Source organism: Cydia pomonella, chromosome 18, assembly GCF_033807575.1.
Source record: "Cydia pomonella isolate Wapato2018A chromosome 18, ilCydPomo1, whole genome shotgun sequence".
NCBI lineage: Eukaryota > Metazoa > Arthropoda > Insecta > Lepidoptera > Tortricidae > Cydia > Cydia pomonella.
In genome coordinates this window covers 10,727,868-10,749,356 of record NC_084720.1, presented here as the reverse complement: position 1 = coordinate 10,749,356, position 21,489 = coordinate 10,727,868, and the positions used below count along the sequence as shown (strand labels likewise).

At 38.7% G+C, this 21,489-nt stretch overlaps 1 protein-coding gene across 1 annotated transcript; it reads right to left on the bottom strand.

Moving 5' to 3' along the window:
* Nucleotides 1-1,319: 1,319 nt before the first annotated feature.
* LOC133527394 (probable splicing factor, arginine/serine-rich 7) lies at nt 1,320-20,335 on the bottom strand. Its single transcript, XM_061864377.1, has 4 exons — nt 19,290-20,335; nt 18,091-18,251; nt 11,423-11,563; nt 1,320-2,207 (listed from the first exon to the last, which is right to left on the bottom strand). Exons 1-4 carry the CDS (start codon nt 20,004-20,006, stop codon nt 1,475-1,477), a joined length of 1,752 nt encoding a protein of 583 aa, XP_061720361.1. The 5' UTR covers nt 20,007-20,335; the 3' UTR covers nt 1,320-1,474.
* Nucleotides 20,336-21,489: the final 1,154 nt, after the last annotated feature.

Sequence of the window (21,489 nt, the reverse complement as noted above, 5' to 3'; positions counted from 1 at the left end):
CTTCGATCAAATTCCAAGAGCAAGTTCGAGACAGGTGGGCCGACATTTTGAAACGAATGATACAAAAATACTACGAATATTAAAACGTGCCGGCCGTCACCCGTACAAAATTCAAAAGGTTCAGGCTTTGCTTCCTAGAGACTGTCCTGTCCGGGAAGCATATTGTCGGTGGCTTTTGGAAAGGTTGGCGGACGATGGAGAGTTTCTCAAACGCGTAATTTGGACCGACGAAAGTTTGTTCACACGAAACGGAATGTGGAATCGGCGTAACGAGCATGTCTATGCTGAAGAAAACCCGTTCGAATATCGTTATACAGGACACCAATATCGTTGGTCAGTGAACGTTTGGGCGGCAATTCACGGAAACACCATTATAGGGCCTGTGTTTTACCACCAACTCTCAATAGAGTGGGATACATGAACCTCTTAGATACGGAGCTTTATGATTATCTCGAAGATTTGCCATTGGCCGAAAGACAACTTATCTGGTACCAACAAGATGGAGCACCAGCTCATTCCACAGATGAAGTGCGACGTAAACTAACTGAACTTTTCGGGCGTCAGTGGATTGGTCCACGCCGTTGGCCACCTAGGTCTCCGGACCTAACGCCGCTCGATTTCTTTCTGTGGGGTACTTTAAAAGACATGATGTACAAAGAGTGTAACACCGCAGAAGAGATGAAGCATAGGCTTACGGTCGCCTTTGAAATTCTCTGCAGGAGAAATATCCGCACCCAAATTTTGTCGCAAGTACACCGACATACGCGAGCACGAGCAGCAGCTTGCATAATCAGACATGGCGGTACTTTTGAACATGGCATGTAAATTGTGTAAAATTGTTTTAGGAATGTGAAGTGATTGACATGTGTCATGTGCAAATGTAAATAGTAAATTTATAGCGGCAGGATTGTCACCTATAATAAAACGTTTAATTGTTAATGTCTTTTTGTTTTACTTAACCTAGCTTTAAAATGATAATAATTTGATTCAAAATTAATTAGATAACACTATACTTTCAGCAAATACCATAGTTAAGTGCCACCCTGTATATAAATCAAATCGGAACCGGACAGTTGGGTAACTTTCCTTGTAAGTACAAAGGTCGATTATACCCTAAACAACGCCACGGGCGACTGTGTGAACACCAAACACCACGATTCCTTTGAAGTGTGCCAATAAAACCGACTACTTTCAGATTGCGCGCGCCTCTACTGGCCATCGTCAGCCATTGCCTCCTGTACACAATAGCGATGGCTTGTCGTAAGAATTATTTCGAAAATTTACTTTTTTTCGCATAAGTGCAATGAAAAACATTGTGGTATCGAAAATAAGACTTCATTATTATTGCTATTTATTTATTTACGCTTATAAGACAGAAGGAAAAAATGTCCAATCACAATTCATAGAAACTAAAACCTCACTTGTAGAAACAAATCTATCGAGGCCGTCACGATTTAAATTGAAATCGTATAACTTATGGAGAATTCGAAATGTCCATGTTGTCAGGGGAGTGCTTGTCCTCCGCAATGTCCGGGGCCTTGTCAACGGTTGAACCATCCCTCTCTTCTATAGTGCTAAGGTTAGGGCTGCGCTCTCGAGACCTCCTGTCGTGGGGCGTCTTGGAGTCGCGGTGCGAGCGGCTGCGGCGGCTGCCGGACCGCGAGCGCTTGCGGTCGCGGGACCGAGACCGCTTTCTGTCGCGGGACCGAGTACGTTTACGATCCCTAGATCTAGATCTTTTCCTATCGCGCGAACGCGAGCGCTTTCGCGATCTCGACCGCTTTCTTTCCCGGGAGCGCGATCGTTTTCTGGAGCGAGAACGGCGCCGCGAGCGCGAGCGCTTCCTGCGCGAGCGGGAGCCGGAGCGGCGGCGGGAGCGGGAGCGGTCGCGCTTCCTGTCCTTCGACCGAGAGCGCTCCCTCTTAGCCGGGCTGCGCTCCTTGTCCGGTTCCGGCTTATCGTCGGCGGGAGTGGACGCCTTCGATTTTACTTCGGCGCCGTTCCCGTTCGTTTCGACTTCTTCCTTATTTTCTTCTTTTTCTTCGACGTCTTTGGGAGGAGGCGCCGGGGATTTGGATTTGTCCTTTCTCTCCTTCTCGCTGGAATCCTTTTTATCTTTTCTATCTCTGGAGCGGTCGCGCTTGGAGCGCGAGCTGCGGTGGCGCGAGCGTGAGCGAGAGCGTCGCCCGCGGTGGTGGGAGCGGGACCTGAAAGTGATAACAAATTGTGATTAATTATATTTTCTAAATACGAGGACTGTTTGATAAGTAAACTGACTTTAGAGGCTTTAACTAAAGCATTTTGAAAAGATTAGTAGCATTTTGAAAGCAAAAGCAATTTTAAACTTGATGGACGAAAGAAGAAGGTACAAGGAAACAGACAAAGTAAAATACAGAAACATAGATAATAAAATTAGATCATTAATCAGACGTGAAAGGGATATGCGGCTGGAATCGAAATGCGGGGAGATAGAGGAGCTGACCTGAAACACGATAGCTTTAACTTACATAAAAAAGTATAAGATTTCACAAACACCAGACGCAAACGTCTTACTGATAAAATGACAAATTGCGAAAACAAGTTAATAACGGATATTGATGAGCATAATGGGTAAATTATATTAAGAAGCTTTTAAAATGACACCAGATTAGAGCCTGGAAATAACCCTGACGAATATGAGGGTCCCCCAATTGTAAAAGAAGATGTAATGAGAGCCATAAAAATTCTTAAAAGCGGAAAAGCTGTAGGGCCTGATAATTTGCATGGAGAATTACTTCAATTACTAGATGAATTTGGAATTAATGTCTTGGTCACATTGTTTAATAAAATATATGATACGGGAGTCCTTCCGGACTATTGGCTTAAGTCCTCCTTCTTGCCAATCCCCAAGAAACCTAACGCTTAAATGTGCAATGAAAATCTATATTCATTCAGTTTCATTCAATCAGCAGGGATCGTTACCGGTATTCTGACTACCGGTTTTAAATTAGGTATAACCGGTTATAGTTGTATTTTGCTATTTATATCACTAAAGCTTTGATTACCGGTATAATTAATAATTTTTCCATTAGACAACAATACCTGTATTTGACATGTTACCCTTAAAAACCATTACCGGTAATACATGTCAATGTCAAAACACTTCTTTATTTGTTTCTTCGAATACGTTGTGCTTTGCTGTATTGCTAAATTGTAAAAATATTTCAGACTTACAGAAAAGTGAAATAATAGTGTGTATGACATACGTCGTAAATTAATTTTCTTATTCAACACCTAATAATAGTATTTTCTTATTCAGTGCCTAGTAATAATACTTGCAGAATATTATCGTGTGACGTTACAATATTACACCTATTTGTTGTGTTTTAGTAGTAGTGTCTGATAGACATCTTACCTTTCAAGTGCAATGAATAGCGGTATTGAATAAAGGTAATTAATATTGTAAATAGTCTTTATATAGCGGTAACAACAAAAGCGAAATGAAAACAATACCTCTAATAACATTTATTTACAGGTATTAAATAAAACCGGTTGTACAATCCCTGTTAATCAGTGTAATGAGCCATGTATTAAAAGTTTTTCTTAAAGTATTACAGTATAGAACATTTGGTAAGATAGATAGCTACATCAGCGAGACTCAATTTGGCTTTAGAAACGGTCTAGGAACAAGAGAAGCTCTGCTAGCAATCCAAGTACTGGTACAGAACTGTTTGGAACATCAAAAAGATGTACTTTTGTGCTTCATCGATTTCGAAAAGGCATTCGACACTGTAAATCATCAGCTACTTATGGAAGTAATCTATCAAACAGACATTGACGGCAAAGACGCTAAAATACTTAAAAAATTGTACTGGAATCAGACTGCTCACATCAAAGACGAAAATAAATCATTACAAGTTGAAAATTAACATTAGCAAAACTAAATTTATGGTAGTAAGCAAATCTAATACAACTCCACACGTTTTATGAATAGATAATACACCAATAGAGAAAGTAGAAAAGTATAAGTATTTGGGCTGCTGGCTGAACAAGGACTGGGACATGGAGCAGGAAATAGGTGTCAGGGATTGCACGAAACGCCTTTATAAAAAAGCAGTCTATATATACTAAAAAGGATATTAACCTAAGACTTCGTTGGAGACTTGTAAAGTGTTATGTACTATCAGTGCTCTTCTACGGCTGCGAAACTTGGACTCTGAATACAGCGATGGAAAAGAAAATAGACGCATTTGAAATGTGGCTATATAGGGTGAGTCAGAATGGCGGGTGTACCTAAATAAAATCAAATGAAAAGCATACCATATTTTTGTACCTAATTTGTACTATTTAGTACCTCGTTTAAAAAAATGTGTACCGCACGGTACTTAAAGTTATCATCAAAAAACAGGTCACCCGCCACCCTGACAGTCAGAATGGCGGGTGTACTTTATTACGCTATGATCACGTGGTTATTGATAAATTCTATAAAAGCCGAATTTTTGTACCTTTTTTGTACCTTCACATTCAATTATAATATAAGCGATTTTATTTGTGGTTTCCAAGTTTTACTCATTTTATATTTTGCTTGCTATTACAATTTTGCAGGCGTTATAATTTTTCACGTTATCGATCTCATTTTGAAGAAAAAACGCAAAGGTACAATTATTTTAATAACGCCAGGATTTAGTACCTTTAATGTTTAATCTGTCAAGTTCAAATAACTCAGATAATCATGTTTTAGAAAAGAGCAGGCGCAATTTCAAAGAAATCTGCCTAAGAAAAATCATGCAATTAAATGTTCGTTTTCCACTGATTGTTGGCGATTAATCAAATAAAAGCTGCAAATTATGCGTGTTAATATTTTAGGCGAATATATCCGTATCGCTAATGGAAGCGGCTCCTAAAACTTGTGCGATAAGGACAACGCTAGGTTAGGTGAAAAATCCTGCGTAAAAATCTCAAAAAACGATAGACTGTTTCCTCCTCTAAAACTTAACCAAATGTAACGAAATTTTGAGATCTAAATGGTAATTAAATTATCTGTGTCGGACTGTTTTGATTTTAAGGCTAATTGATGTCATAACTTCTCTTTGCGGCGAGTAAATTAGGCCGTTTTGCGAATATTTGAAGTGCACTACCGCCTTAAGAAACAAAAATATTACACAGATATTAATAATAATAATCTGTGTTGAATAAATCATTGCTGTTGCTCCTAAAACCACTGAGGAAACAGTAGAGTACGTTTGTACGGAAAAATGACCACTCCAGTTGCCTCTTAAGCATGGATCCTAAATCTCCGTTATATAAGTATGCTACCTAATACAAAAAAATGACGAAATGAAAACTGGCGAGAAATCGTACGCCTGATGTCAGCAGTTTACCATGACACTGATTTACCATGTTTACCAGTTTACCATGGCAAAGAGTACAACGACAAAGAAGAATAAATAATTCTCAACTGATTCTCGAGAAATTTTGTAAGCGGGTTCAATAGCTACATATATTTTTTCTGTCGTTTCGTTTTTTGGAAAATGTTCGATATGGTCGAAATTAACGTAAAGTGCCATTACGGTCTATGGCGCTTAAGACCATTGCGGCTACGCTGTGAAAATGACTGAACGAAGTATCTTTTTGTTTTTACATGCTTAAGCATACCGATCTTATCGCGAGGAATACATCTGACAGAGCCACTAGTCGTAGTCATAGAAGAAATATATATGGTACTTTGCATTGTTCAGCAAAGTAAGGACATCATCGATATCCCCCAAAGAGGTATAAAATTCATCACAATAATATTCTGACAAACACGCATAATTTGCGGCTTTTATTTGATTAATCGCCAACAATCAGTGAAAAACAAACATTTAAGTGCATGATTTTTCTTAGGAAGATTTCTTTGAAATTGCGCCTGCTCTTTTCTAAAACATGATTGTCTGAGTTATTTGAACTTGACAGATTAAACATTAAAGGTACTAAATCCTGGCGTAATTAAAATAATTGTACCTTTGCGTTTTTTCTTCAAAATTAGATCGATAACGTGAAAAATTAAAACGCCTGCAAAATTGTAATAGCAAGCAAAATATAAAATGAGTAAAACTTGGAAACCAGAAATAAAATGGCTCATATTATAATTGAATGTGAAGGTACAAAAATTTGGCTTTTATAGAATTTATCAATAACCACGGGATCATAGCGTAATAAAGTACACCCGCCATTCTGACTGTCAGGATGGCGGGTGACCTGTTTTTTAACGAGGTACAATTTTTTTTAACGAGGTAGTAAATAGTACAAATTAGGTACAAAAATATGGTATGCTTTTCATTTAATTTTATTTAGGTACACCCGCCATTCTGACTCTCACTATATAGGCGCATGCTAAAAATATCCTGGACCGATAGAATTACGAACGTGGAAGTACTTAAAAGAATGGAGAAAAAGTTGGAGGTTTTGGTTACGGTGAAAAAAAAAGGAAAATATCTTATTTTGGACATATATACAGAAATGCATATTTTCGTTGCTTATATCTACCCACTTTAGTTTTAAGAGGAATTCCTAGTTGCGATTTTTCCATACAAACGCTCTCGACTGATTCCTCCCTGGATTTTCAACCTAGAGCAGTGTTTTTTTCAAATAAGATCAATATCATCAATATCTGTGCCGCTATGTTTTGCTTTTTTGGATTATTTTATTTTTAAGAAAGATACAGCGCCTCGAAAATCGCAAAAACGGCTCAATTGAATTGGCTGTAAAAAAAGGCACAGTATACAAATATGACAAAAAATATCCAAAAAATCAAAACATAGCGGCATAGATTATTTCTTCCTCTTGCAGTTTCCAAAATTTCATAAAGATTGATTGCGTTTTGGAGGAGGAAACAGTCGAGAGCGAAACCTCGATTTTTGAGTTTTTTGCGTGTGAATTTTAGTCCGAGCTGCAGTTGTCCTTATCGCACGAATTAGAGGCGGAGACAGTTTCTAAATATACGTACACAGAAGGAATAGTGATGGGCATAACATGTTAATGGTTAAAATGAGAAAAAATACACCAAAAACCAACAGTCGATCGCCGTAATATAACCAAAATACCACATAGTTCTAAGAAAAGGGTGCCATGTGTTTTCACACTCATTAATGTAACAACTATTATGTACCATGGTTTCGTAATAAAGATTTATATTCTATTCTATTCTAAAATGTACCCGTAATGGCCTGTCACTTCAAACCGTTTTGTTGTATTTTTTTACATTGCAGGTCATGTAGTGCTAATGTTTAGTTATGTTTACTATAAAAGGCCTATAAACAAAGCTAAGTAGGATAATAGGTACAACCTGCTTATTTTGATTAAAACATCATAAATACCCATTAACAATTTGATTGTCTTGCATTGCTCACACTTGTGCGTCACAAGTAAACCACTAGATAGCAAATTTACATTACGGCTAGCCGATATCAAAATAAAGGCCATTTTGAAATGCGGCGGTTCAACGATTAAGGTATGTTGGGATAATACCGGATGTGGGTGAAGAACGTAGCAAATTCATTTCTCCCTAATTTGGCTTTCTTTTTTAATGTTGGCAACATTGTGTAAGATGCCATTTCATTGCCTCGACTGCCAGTGTCCCAGCGCCACTCAGGGATATCAGGCTCGTGCTATGCGCAATCACATAGAGCAAGGTAAATTTCGTGTATCCGATCTTCGCCCTTTTTTTTTTATACTACGTCGGTGGCAAACAAGCATACGGCCCGCCTGATGGTAAGCAGTATCCGTAGCCTATGTACGCCTGCAACTCCAGAGAAGTTACATGCGCGTTGCCGACCCTAACCCCCCGCCCCTCGTTGAGCTCTGGCAACCTTACTCACCGGCAGGAACACAACACTATGAGTAGGGTCTAGTGTTATTTGGCTGCGGTTTTCTGTAAGGTGGAGGTACTTCCCCAGTTGGGCTCTGCTCTAGATCTGGAATGACATCCGCTGTGCTGTGCCCTACCACACAAGGCGAGATGACATTCACAGTGCCCATACCTCTCTTTTTGACGTAGTTTAAGGACATACCCGGGTCCAGGCCCTGTAATTTATTTTGTGTATTGTGATGAAAATGTGTTTGTTTTTGTAATTGTGTTAATGTATAATTTCGTTTTAGATGTTTATTTATAAAACAATCCAATCAAAAACAGACCTAGGATTGCTGTAGACCAATATCCAATTTGGCCCTTCCAGGTAAAGATCGGAAAGAAACAATACGATCTTTACCCATTTAAAAAACAGCAGTGTAGGTCAAATTTTAAATTTTCTTCAATTTACCTACTTAATTATCACATTTATTGTTTTCTTGATCACACTTTCGTACCCTTATTATTATCCAGTACCAACGCGACGGTAAATCAAAAGGAAAAGATTTAGGTAGTCTATTTTGTATGTATGTGTATGTACACCTACTTACTGACAATGACATTTTTTTAATTTCCGCTGCCCAAAGGTTGCCTGGAGATTGCGTTTTAGCGATTAGACCGCATGTTGTTTACCTGTGCTTATGTTTCTGTTTTCTTTTGTATTGTTTTCTTTATTCCATTCTTTTTAAAACCTTTCTACATAACATTAGGTCTACTTGGGTGGCTTACAAGTTAGTATTTTGTTTAATATCTTGTAAACAGAAAAACTATGAAAGTTACAAGAAATCAAACAAAAAACTAACATGTATACCGCCGAAGTAGACCTAATATTATGTAGTACGAAAGTACCTACACATACGGATGCATATGTAGATGTGAACGCACACATATATAGTTAGTTTCGGATACAAAATAGAGATAGCACTTCGAAATTAGTTTCCTTAAAATGCTTCAAGAGGGCTCTCTTTTCCTATATATTTTATTCTATTACGACTATTACTTTACTCTTTGCATACGATCCTTACATTTTATCCAAAAAAAGATTGTATATCAACTATATATATATATAATTGCAATATTTTACCGTCAAAATCGCAATTGTAAGCACATTGTTTACTTATCAAATTGCCTTATGACATAAGTATCAAAGTTTGAGAGCCACAATTTTACCAAATGTTTGTATCAGGGTTAAGATCGGATACAAAAATACGAAAAATAGAACATTCGCTGACAACTTTTAAATTTGTATTGTTGGCTGCAATTTATATACGTAGGAGAAGGCTAAACTCCGGACCTATTTCTTTGTGATACCTTATTCTCTTTCCATTTAAACCAACTATTATTCACCATCCGATGTTAACCCTTGATGGCAAAACACTCGTTACCCTAAAAAAAGTATGTTTCATCTTTACACGTGTACAAAACTAAAACCTTTATATATTGAAGATTACCAAAATATAGGCTGAATCTACGGTTATTATTTAACGATTTGCTCCGTACTTCAAGAATCTGACACGATCTAGAAAAAAAAATCGCGAGTTCTCTCAATTGGTCCCAAAATTGTCCGGCATTACCCAACATACCTAACCCAGATTGTCATTGTGATACGTTCTTCAATAAGACGGCACAAGTTTAGCCCCATCGTACTACTACTACTATTTAGATTGTAGGTTAACCATACCTACTTACAAAATTTCACAACACACCATGATCACACCCAACTTATTGTCACGGATAGGTACGACGACCGAAGCAAGGACCTCATTCTTTTTTGTAGTCTTTATCTGAATTAATTACTAGATACAGTATAATATAATAAATAAATAATCAATATAAATAAATATTATAGGACATTATTACTCAAATTGACAAGTACCAAAGTAAGCTCAATAAGGCTTGTGTTGAGGGTACTTAGACAACGATATATATAATATATAAATATTTATAAATACTTAAATACACAGAAAACACCCATGACTCGGGAACAAATATCCATGCTCATCACACAAATATATGCCCTTACCAGGATTTGAACCCGGGACCATCAGCTTCGTAGGCAGGGTCACTACCCACTAGGCCAAACTGGTCGTTAAAATAATAATTAAAAACAATATTATGTGATAACATCAAAAACAACTTGTGTCGGGCAGCGCAGGATGAATTCCGGCCGGCTCGCCGGCAATGTCAACGGAACGGCGCGCAATGAGCGGGCGCTCGCGTCTCGCATCTGTGTGCGCGCACTCACACTTAGATAGCTCCCGCCCACCGCAGCGCGACAGAAACATAGCTTCAAAAATTCGAGATTTGAAAAGTTGCTCAGCTAGGAATTGCTCTTAATATGTAGTAGTATAGTTTACTTAGTTGTATATTTAGTTTAAAATTGGCTTTGAAAGTTGCATAATTACCCTCTCCTTTGTGTTATGTTAATTTGAAATATGTATTTCTCAGTAAGTGATTATTTGTAATCTTTTGAGAAATAAACATCTTAAACCTAAACCTAATATACTACAACTAACATTGGAAGGAAAAATTTATGGCAAGAGGGGAAGGGGAAGAAGGAGGTTCATCTGGCTGACAACATTAAGAGATGGACGAACGTGAATAACGCAGGCATACTGGCAAGAATGGCCAAGAGCAGAAGAGAATGGCAAAGGTGGTCGCCGACGTCAGTTAGGGCATGGCAAATAAAGAAGAAGAACTAAAGCATACAACATTTTTATAACTGTTAGATGTGTGTGTAATTCTTAACTCTTTGGTTTGCTGGCTGAAATAAGATTCTCAAATCTCAAACTGACGAGGTCGGGAAAATATTGGAATATGGTGATGGTGACTTTTGTGTGCTAATTAAACACTACTTTCTTCGAGGTAAAACTATCAGAGACTCGGCGACGAAGACGAAGTTCGGCTTGAAATAATTTATGGGGTATCTATTTCTTTCCGAGGAATTGTATACAAGTGGATTACAGAATTTCAGAGTGAACATATCACCAATACAAAGAATGCTCTAGAAGGCCGATTTAAGAGACTAATGATGATTTCGTGAATAAAGTCCACGATATTGTTTTGCATAACCGTCGAGTGAAGATACATGAGATAGCGAGACTGTACACATTCCATCTTCACGAGTTTTTCATATCTTGCAGAATATTTTGACGACGTCTCTACACTCATGGGTAGTGCCTATGAAGCCGATGGTCCCAGGCTCAAATTCTGGTAAGGGCATTTATTCATGTGTTGAGCATGGATATTTGTTCGACCTTAAAAAAATTGTACCAAAAAACCGTACATCGTGGATTATATTACGCCCGCGATTATTGATAAATTCTATAAAAACCAAATGTTTGTACGTATTTTGTATCTTCATATTCAATTATAAATTGAGAATCATGTAGACTGTCAAAATGAGATTATGTAGATGTATAATCAAGTGGATCTCCTCTCTTTCTAGAGCACTGACGCCCTTTCCATTTGATCACCTTTCCTGTCCATCTCCCGCGCGTGGACAAATTAATCAGTGTGTATCGTAATAGAATTGGCACCAAATGGTCGCGTTACCTGGAGCGGTGGCGGTGCCGGGAGCGCGAGCGGCGCGCGCGATGGCGCGAGCGCGAGCGAGAGCGCTTGGCGCGGTGCCGCGACCGCGAGCGCCGCGAGCGCGACCGCGAGCGCCGTCTGGACCGCGACCGAGATCTGCTTCTGAAAATTTATTTGCATTTTAGTATTCTGTTCGGGCTTAACTTTCGTATTTTCAGCTTTCTAGGTCAACTAAGAATATTTCTAAGCAATGTTATGGAAATAAAACATGCCCACTACTTTAACTTTTATAACACTAGTTTTCAAATAAGTTTTTGGCACAATTATTTTTGGTACAAGCTTTTATCGCTGACTACTTTTTTTTCCACAGGCAACTAATACTCATTGAGATAATTCTAAAAACCCCAAACACAATTAAGTTGCGTTGTTTTATCACAGAGTTCCTATGGCTACATCTCCATCTGGCTAGTTCTCCATCAGATCAGCTTGATGGTACCATAATATTGCATTGTCACCCGACTTACATATGTATGCAAATTTTCAGCTTCATCGGAAACCAGGAAGTGGGTCAAATTTAACTTGCAAGATTTGTCCCATACATACTAACAGGGCAAGTTAAATAAAAGCTTGTAAAAAGGTAAACTTTTGTTATAATATTCCATTCCAAAATTCAACACAAATAGGCGTTACATAATGATAATCAGTGCCGGATTAACCCTTAAGCAAAATAAGCACTTGCTTAGGGCACCACGTCTAGGGGGGGCACCAAAATCGGAGGAAAAAAAAACGTGCAGGTTGCATCAGCATCGTAGTCGTAGTGGAGTATGTTATGTACACGAAACTTCATGATACGTGTGCAAGTACGAGTACCCATCTAATAACGAAGGGTCATAAAGGTAAGAGAGTGAGGACACGTAAGCACGTCTCCAACGTAGGCCTTCGCTTTGACCTTACGCGGAGGGCCTTGGGGCCAAAAACCAAGCTTTTGGCCAAGCTCATGGCCAAAAATCTTACCATGGCCAGCCGATTTTTTCGTAGATTACCGATATTGTAGCGAACTCTGCACTCTTGCACGCCAGATTCGTCAGCTAGGCCGAGTTGCTGCAGTGCCGCGATCCTACGACCTAATTGTCAAAATAAAGGGCCCCGCGAATTCCGTAAACCAAAAGCATCTTATCAAGTCGTGCTTTCGAGTTGAGCCAAAGGCCAAGTAGTAGGAGAACCGTGATATGTTTGTTTTGAAGCCACTCTTTTGCAGTTCGGCGTTAGGTCTTATGCGACGCTAGGCTAGTAGGCCTTATACTTTATGCAAAAGTCGATCTTCTGCCTCATTTTCACTTGCCCATAGATCCAATTCCAAGCTTTCTTCTCTCGCAGCTGGGCCTTCTGCCTTGCTCACACTTCACCACTGGTTGTATTGTATGAACAGTGAACACGCTCCGAACGTTCAGCCATTCCCACTCTGGTTTCTTCCAGCTCGACCTTTGGCCTCATTCACACGCGCTGATCGAACGCTCCGCGTCAGCCTTATAAAAAGCTAAATCTTAGACTTTGCCTTTAAAAACACTGATTTAAACTTTCACGACTTAGGTCAATCAAATTAGATAAAAAAATAGCGTGTTGAGGAACTAATTCCCAGCAAGCTGGAAATCGTTTTAATACTTTCACTTGGTCCTAAATACGTGTAATCCGAGTTTATTCAATCCCAGGAGGTGTGCGTACATTTTTATCTCAAAAATTTCTTCAAGAACGATTTGTTGTTGTTGCTAAGAGATCCTTAGGAGATATTTTTTTCCTTGGATTGCCAAACCACTCGATAGGTACACCTCCTGAAGGTACACCTCCTGGGACGGAGCAAACTCGGATTACACGCATTTAGGACCAAAGGGAAGTAGGAAAATGATTTCCAGCTTGCTGAGAATTAATTCCTTAAAACTTGTCAGAGCTAAGCCCCCACTGAAGCTCGGCCTTTGCCCTCACATGAATAAGCTTCGCAGGAAAGCTCTTGAGGTTGCAAAACCCCTGTGCAAAGCACGGCCTACGTCCTACGTCTTCGCTTACACTTGCGACATTGGTAAGATCGGCCTCCGGCCTTATGCGAAGCACGGTCTTCGAATTTGCTTACACTTGACCATTGTTTATTCCAAAGTCTGCTCCAATTATAATCAAAATACACTGTTAAAAACTATCGGGTTACTCTTGGGCAGGTGCATAAGTCATGTTACGCTACGAGAACCTTGTGAACCAAAGCAGGTTTTAATTTTAATCGCATAGTATAAAGCACACAATGATAGATAGATAATTTCGGTCATTTCGTTTAGGTCAGCTTTGATAAAGGTGACATTCATCATGGTGACTGCAGCAGTATTACTCGTACCTACTGTTGCAACATTACTGCTGCAGCACTGTCAATTTTCGTGATAAAATGATAACGGATTGAAAATTAAATTCTCAACAGTAATGCGGCAATAAAAGTCACTCAAATTACCAAGAAAATTCGATGTAATCTTGATGAGGGGGCACTATGGTCTAGAAATGCTTAGGGCATCAAAATATCTTAATCCGGCACTGATGATAATAACTTAATACTTAACTGATTATTTTCCTGATTCTAGTTACTATTTCTAAATTTTAAATCACTTTAGAACTAAGTCTAATTATTAAATAAACAGCTTATAATTAGCTAATTACTATCACCTATTCCTGTCATTAGATCAAAACATCTTTTATTTGAAATGTAAAATTGTATTTGACTATAGTAAATTTTTTTAGCATTAGAAAAAAGGTAAACACTTTTATTAAATCAGTAACTTATTACTTATGAACGCAAAAGAATGAGAATGATCATATATGATTTGTTTTTCAATAAAAAGACACGTCAAAATCATTTACAGATGTAGTGAATAATCCTTTCCCATTGTATTTTCTCGGGATCGTTCGTATTTATCATGCTACTTCAGTCAACCTCAGTACATTTTGTACTGAAACTGACTGAAATAGCATAACACGTTCGTACGATTCCGTAAAAAAACGATGGGAAAGGATTATTCACTACACCTTTCTAATGCCAAAAAACAAACAGACTATAAATATTCTTCCTAATGCATTTAGCATACAAAGGAAATTAATGCTAGTATCAAATATTCATTGATTGTATTTTATGTCTAAAGTCTGTGCAACAAATATGTGAATGCGTTGGCTATTAATTGCTATCGGAGGTTAGGGTTTGTGGTTCGGAATGCGCGAGATTTCGATGACGTTAGGACTATTAAATTAGTTAGTGTACACCGGAGTTAAAGCCGCATCGGTCATTTGGAACCCGCATGAGGACAAGTACGGTCAGCATCAAAAGTAGCGGATCAAATAACGCTTTATAAGTATCTACCATTCTGTAACAGCTTGACAAAAAGTGATGTCTTTAATATAGAACAACTAAGACTGTAAAAGATATGCTTTTGAACGCGAATTTTATAAATTAATCTACACCGTGTCCAATAAGTTTGGATACAATATGTTTCGCACTGGTATAAAATACCTGAAGCTCGAAATAAATAGTTCTATTTATAAAATTGAAATATATATTTACAGAGACAAGATACAGTAACGTCAAATGTCTATTACATTTCATTCATGGTTAAAACACGATGAAGCAATTTCGTAAAATAATTGTTACCAAATACTGTAATGGCGAGTGCCCTAGTGACATTTTCAAAGCGATGAAATCTCCTGGAATCAAACGTGATTTCGTTTATAAAACATTAAAACGATTCAAAGAGACCTCCTCAACGGAAGATCGTAGGAGATCGGGTCGGCCGCGATCAGCGAGAACGGATCGGGTAGTCAAAATTGTGAGGGAGCGAATTAGACGTAAAAACCATCGCTCCGTTCGAAAACTAGCAGCCGACTTGAATATTTCAAGAGGATCTGTCCATAACATTTTGATACACGATCTCGGGTGTTATGCGTACAAAAAACGTAAAGTTCATGGACTTTCCCAGGCTTCTAAGCAGAAAAGGGCCGAGCGATCAAATACGATACTTTCGTGGCACGCTGGGGATGAGTTCGTTTTCTCAGATGAAAAACTGTTTGTTTTAGAGCAATCCCACAATGCTCAAAATGATCGGTTGTGGGCGGCCAAGATGGCAGATATTCCAGAGAATCAGAAATACGTTCCAAGATTTCAGGGTGCCCCCTCAGTAATGGTTTGGGGAGCAGTGTGTAAGCGGGGCAAACTTCCTTTGATATTCATCGATAAAGGTGTTAAAATCAACGCTGAATATTACAAAACCGTACTGGAGAAAGTTGTTGCTCCTAATTTACATTTTTCAACAGGATGGAGCACCTTCCCATACCGCAAACAGCGTTCAAGCCTGGTGTAAAGCAAATTTAACCGATTTCTTACCCAAGAATGAATGGCCTCCCAGCTCTCCGGATCTCAATTGTTTGGATTTTTTTGTATGGTCGTATATGCTGTCTAAACTGAATATCAAATTTGGACCAATTAAAAAAATATATCGAGCTTATTTGGGATGAAATGCCTATGGAAGCAGTGCGTGCCGCATGTGACGGGTTCGAGAAACGTTTAAGGCTGGTTCGGAAACTTAAAGGCGGAGTAATTCCAAAACAATTATTGTAATAATTTGTTATTTGTTTCGTTTTAATATAATATACTTTTCATGTCATTTGGTATCGTGTAGTTATTTTTATGATATGTCATAGTTGTATCCAAATATATTGGACACGGTGTATATTTGGAAAAGCTATACGGAATATCAGATACTTTTGGCACGTTGTTTCATCCGCTACTTTAGATGCTGACTGTACATCTTGCTTCCGGAAAAAATTCAGAAAGCCTTTCTTATACAAAAAGGTTTACGGGTATTACCCATATTTGTACCCACCAAAGTTCCTGTTTGGCGTTTTAGGGTGTAATTCCTTAGAGGTGAGGCGTAACTACGGGCTATTGACTACTGTAGGTAATGTCTTACGGGGGAACTCGGCCTGCCCTGACCTGGTTGCACAGCTCGTACGCCTGTTCGTACGATCTGTGGCTAAAGCCCAATTTAATTTCCGACTACTCTCGTCTCGACTCGTCACCCTGAAAGCTGTGCCTAAAACACGCACTATGTCCCATGGCAAATCCCGACTTGTCCGCGCTCTTCAATATATTAACGCGCTCCTCGCATCAGCACCGGAATGTGATATATTTGCAAGTAGTTGGATGGATCTGTGTAAAGAATTTATGGAGTTCTGTGAGACGATGGATAAGCGAGAATCTTATTATTATTATTTATTAATCAGACAGGCAGTTGAAACAACTGATAGTTGCCTGTATCTGAGTGATGTTCACTTAAATTGTATTATTTGCACTGGTAAGTATTTGTCTAGCCTGTTCTTAAACTGATTGATATTCAGTGCTGAGACCACTTCTTCTGGTAGTTTGTTCCACGCTTTGACCACTCTGTTGCTGAGAAAATGTCTGCGGGGATTGTTTTTAGACAGTTCAGATATTAATTGCAGACGTTGTGTTGAGGGTACTTAGAAAACGATATATATAATATATAAATATTTATAAATACTTAAATACATAGAAAACACCCATGATAAATAGAAATAAATAAAATAGCCTTTATTTACAGGACAAAGAACAGTACTACTATCTCTCTATTATCTCCCATCTTTTGTATTCTTTGCCTGCTTGCCCTTCGGCAAAGGCCTCCTCCAACCTTCTCCACTCTCTCCGATCTATTGCCACTCTGCTCCAGGTACGGCCAGCTACCTGCGCAATGTCATCATCCCATCTCATTAGAGGTCTCTTTGCTCCTCTCTCTCCCTCTCTTGGGTACCATTGGGTGACGCAGGGATCGGAACCGGTTTTTTGCAAAAACATCGAAATAACCATATATTTCGGTTTATTTTATACTCAAAATGTAGGACTCAGTTGTGTTTTTAGATAACGACTTCGTATTATTAGATTGCCCGATTAGGAATGAAATAATTAACAAAGAACGAAAAAATACCGTTTTCGTTCCCATACAAAAAATACCGGTTTCCGATCCCTGGTTCTGACAGCATATCGCCAACTCTTAAACAGAAGCATCTTCTGTCTTATATTATTCTTTCTTTCTAACATTTGTTGTTTGTCCTTTCTAGACTGTATCATTTACCTAGTTTGATAAATACTGTCTATTATAAATTTCACAATGTATTCATTTGCTGTAATGCTGTATAAATTATTTGAATCAATAGGCGGGTCCACACAGAGCGAGCATATGCGCGAGGCAATTTCCTCACGCACATACCAGCCAGTGTAGTGCAGCGTAGTGTGTCGTGCCTTGACAGAGGCGGTGTGCGCGTTTTCCTCGCCTGACCGCGCCACCTCGGCCGAGGCACATCTACACTGGCCGGTTCGTGCGTGAGGAAATTGCCTCATGTGTATGCTCGCTCTGTATAGACCCGCGTAATAAAAAAATGTGCTTTGAATTTGAGAGTTCACATAGGTGGTGCTCTATAGCTTCATACATTATGTGGAAACTTTGGTTTTTAAAAGATGTTTGACAATCCACTGAACACAGATGGTGCAGTACAGCACCAATTATTTCAGCTGTCAAACAAGAGCCAATCTTTTTTCCTTAGACTTTACCCATCTTATATGTACAATGAATCTTTACTAATATCAAAATACAAACCTCCGTTTGTCTTTAGAAAGAAGCCCAATGACTGGATCTATGGCTGCAGAGATTAGGTTCTGGGCTTCCTTGACCCTGCACATGGCTTCTTCAATCTCACGTTGGGCAGCCTCATTGCTCTTGGTCTGAGGTTTGGAGATTGACTGGGTTGCATGGAGTACCTGAAAAGTAACATCAGTTTAGAAGATGTGTCCAAATCCCAGAAATTTATATGGAAATTAATTCAAGAGTCTAAAGCTACTACAAAACAATAAGAACAGATTTGTTTCTATGGTGGTGTTAATGAACTTTAGGTCATTAAAACTGCCCACAAAAACATTTCTATTTAAGAAATAACTGTGTATTCAACCACTTACTATACATAAAGTATCACACAATTCTTGCTCACCATATAATCGGAATTACACTCTCTTACTCTCTAATTACACACACTTTTATTAGGTCGACCTGTATGCAACTATGTAATGGAATCTAAGGTAACTAATTTAACCATCTTCCAAGGATCATAGCGTCATGAAAATTGGCAGTTGTATGTAGTTCTGATGACAATACAATAATATGGTACTGCCAAACTGATCTGATGATGGAGCCGGAAAATATTAACTGGAACTTCATGATGGAACATTGTATCTTAGCTGTGTTTGGTTTTGTTAGAAAGGTCTTGTAATGAACTTTGACCACGATTAGGTTTCAAGGTCTAATGATGAAGCTGAAAGATAGGCACTGACATTCCATGATGGAATATAGTATCATAAGCGTGTTTTTCGAGTGTTTTTTAAACTATTAATTTATTAAAACAACATTCTGAATTAACATAAAATATGACATGAACATTCAAGATGAAAATGTGAGTAGAAGTTTCGTATGTAAAGTTTTACTCACTATAATTTAAGTTTTTAGATATAAATAGTACTAGATGAAAAAGAAATTGTAACTGACTGTACAGGAGCGGCTTATTGGTCACATACTTGGGTGACTCATAAACTACTACATTGATTGAAATGATTGATTATTTCATATTAGACAGGCAACTGACAGTAATACATGTAACTGGATTTAGTTATTTCTCTCTACTTATTAAATTATATTACAAAAGCTGGAATTTTAAAGCTATCCAATTATCCACATAGAACACAGTAGTTGCATTCAAAAGCTAGTAAATATTTATTGAACAGAAGAGTAATAAAAGTTATGCTCACCCGAATAGTTTGACCTTCAATAGTAGAACCATTGAGTTGCAAAGCTTTTAATACACTTTCTTGCTCTGACATTTCTATTAGGCCATATTTTTGTTTGTCTGCATCACGCTCGCAGAATCGAAGGTACTTTACTTCTCCTGCCATTCCAAAGTGATCTAATAACTGTTGGTAAGTCAAGGCCCCTACATCACCCACCAAAACAGTTCTTCGGATTTCTTCAATCTTTCTCGAGTCATGGGATGCAGGAAGAGGTGGATATGGTGGTAATCCTAATGATACCATTTTAGGGTCATGAGTTTGTATCACTTGGCTTGGTGGGACACCTTCCAATGTGTTAATGACATGAGCGGGGAGTCGCGGCTCCACCGTACTAAGGCCTGGCACTAGGGTACCATTGCTTGACATCTCCAGGGCCCTATGTTCGTCAGGGATCTCACCTGACTGCATGGGAATCACTATCAGTGCGCGGTCGATAAACACCGTGTTCGTCATATGTTGCGCTACATTGACAGTAGCCGAATCATAATACTTCACGTAACAAATTCGAGACTGAACCGGGCAGGAGACATCTCGGATAGTCGGATACAATCTAATATCATCTATTTTACCCAAGTAACCGAATAAGGTCTGCATTTGATCCTTGGTCGCTTGAGGCGCGATGTTGGAGACTTGTATCACACGCGTACTGCCCGAAACCATTTTGGATGATTTACACATCAGACGTTTTAAATATTTAGTGATATTTATTTAAAATCAACAACTATACATTGTAAATACAATAACAGTTATTACGCCGACCGAAAATTCGTGAAATAACACGCGCACACAAACCTCATTGTAGTTTTTTTAATGAAATGAAATGGCAATACCAACCACAGACAATGTAAAAGTTATGATCCGTCCAGACGAGACAATCAAATTGACAATTTCATCAGAAATAAAAATTGGCGTCAATATCATCTAGCTTCCACGCGTACCATGCGCCCGTAAGGGACAGCAATCAGAACTTAAGTACCAATTACACCCACACTTTATTAGGTCTGAAATTAGTGTCCGACCGAAACACATTTTTTTGCCGGAACCGAAGATTCGGTTTTGGTTCTCGTTTCGGCCGAAACCGAAACTTTTGTTGGACCGTTACCCACGAAAAAGTTAATACCTATAGGGCCCTCCACACTCGTGCGCGAATCGAAACGCGAAGCCGCGAACGCGAGTGTGAAGCGCGAACTTTCAAGACTCCACACTCGCGATCACATCGCGCCGCGATTCGCTCACGAGTCGGTTAATCTGAACTGTCATAACCTTCTATGGCGGCTACTTGGTTATATTGGCTGCGAACTTGATCAACCAAAAATCAATTTCACAGTTCCCAGTTTGAATCAGTGCCTTGCCGCAAACTAAATCCGATCAGCTGACGCTTCGGCGCCATCTTGCCGCGAACCAAACTGCGAAATCGCCGTGAAGTTGTGCAAGTTTGGAGTCTAGGTCAACGTCGCGGTATGTTCGCTCCGCTAAGTAGTCGCGCCGTGATTCACGCGCATAGTCTGGAGGGGGCTTATAATTGCATAGGTGGTACAAAATTAAAAAAGTTTAGTAAAAAAAACGTAAAATAAAATTTACCTATTCTAAATTTTAATTTTTAAAGGTCACAATCAACCAAGCTCCAATAAGGCCTGTTCAATTTACTGAATGGCCACTCGTACACCTCTTTTAATCTGCTAATTTAAAAACAATTGACGTACAACTCGCAACCATAGAAATAGGATAGTATAGAACGACTGTCAAACTTCGAAAGTGTGACCAAAAATGAAATGCAAGTGTGTGCGTAAATTGTCTATGTGCGAGCAAAAATAGTGATGTCATGTTACAACATATTAATAATCTATCGATGTTGAACTGTTTTATCGACTACTTTTTCAAATGTGTTTGAAAAAGTTGAAAATGATAAAGTTGAAGTTGTTTGAAAATTTGTTCGCAGAGTTGACTTACCAAAGAAAATTTGAATTTCGCGCCTTTTCCTGCTGACAAGTTGGGTTGGGTGTGTATACGCTGTGTACAAGTATACGCTGTCTTGTGTTTCCTTGTGTTGGCGGCAAAGCCGTGGAAAAGTGGTTAAAATTTAAGTACTGTGTTGGAAAGTGAAGTTTAAATTTATCGCTAAACGTGTGCATCTTCAAAAAAGGTATTATAACAATCGTTA

What these genes read in the sequence shown, in the direction of transcription:
- LOC133527394 (XM_061864377.1), bottom strand. Translation starts at nt 20,006, where the DNA reads ATGTGTAAATCATCCAAAATGGTTTCGGGCAGTACGCGTGTGATACAA. An exon ending in TTGAAGGTCAAACTATTCGG is followed by an intron (nt 18,252 to 19,289) that starts GTGAGCATAACT and finishes GTTACTTTTCAG; the next exon opens with GTACTCCATGCAACCCAGTC. An exon ending in CGGCACCGCCACCGCTCCAG is followed by an intron (nt 2,208 to 11,422) that starts GTAACGCGACCA and finishes TATCACTTTCAG; the next exon opens with GTCCCGCTCCCACCACCGCG.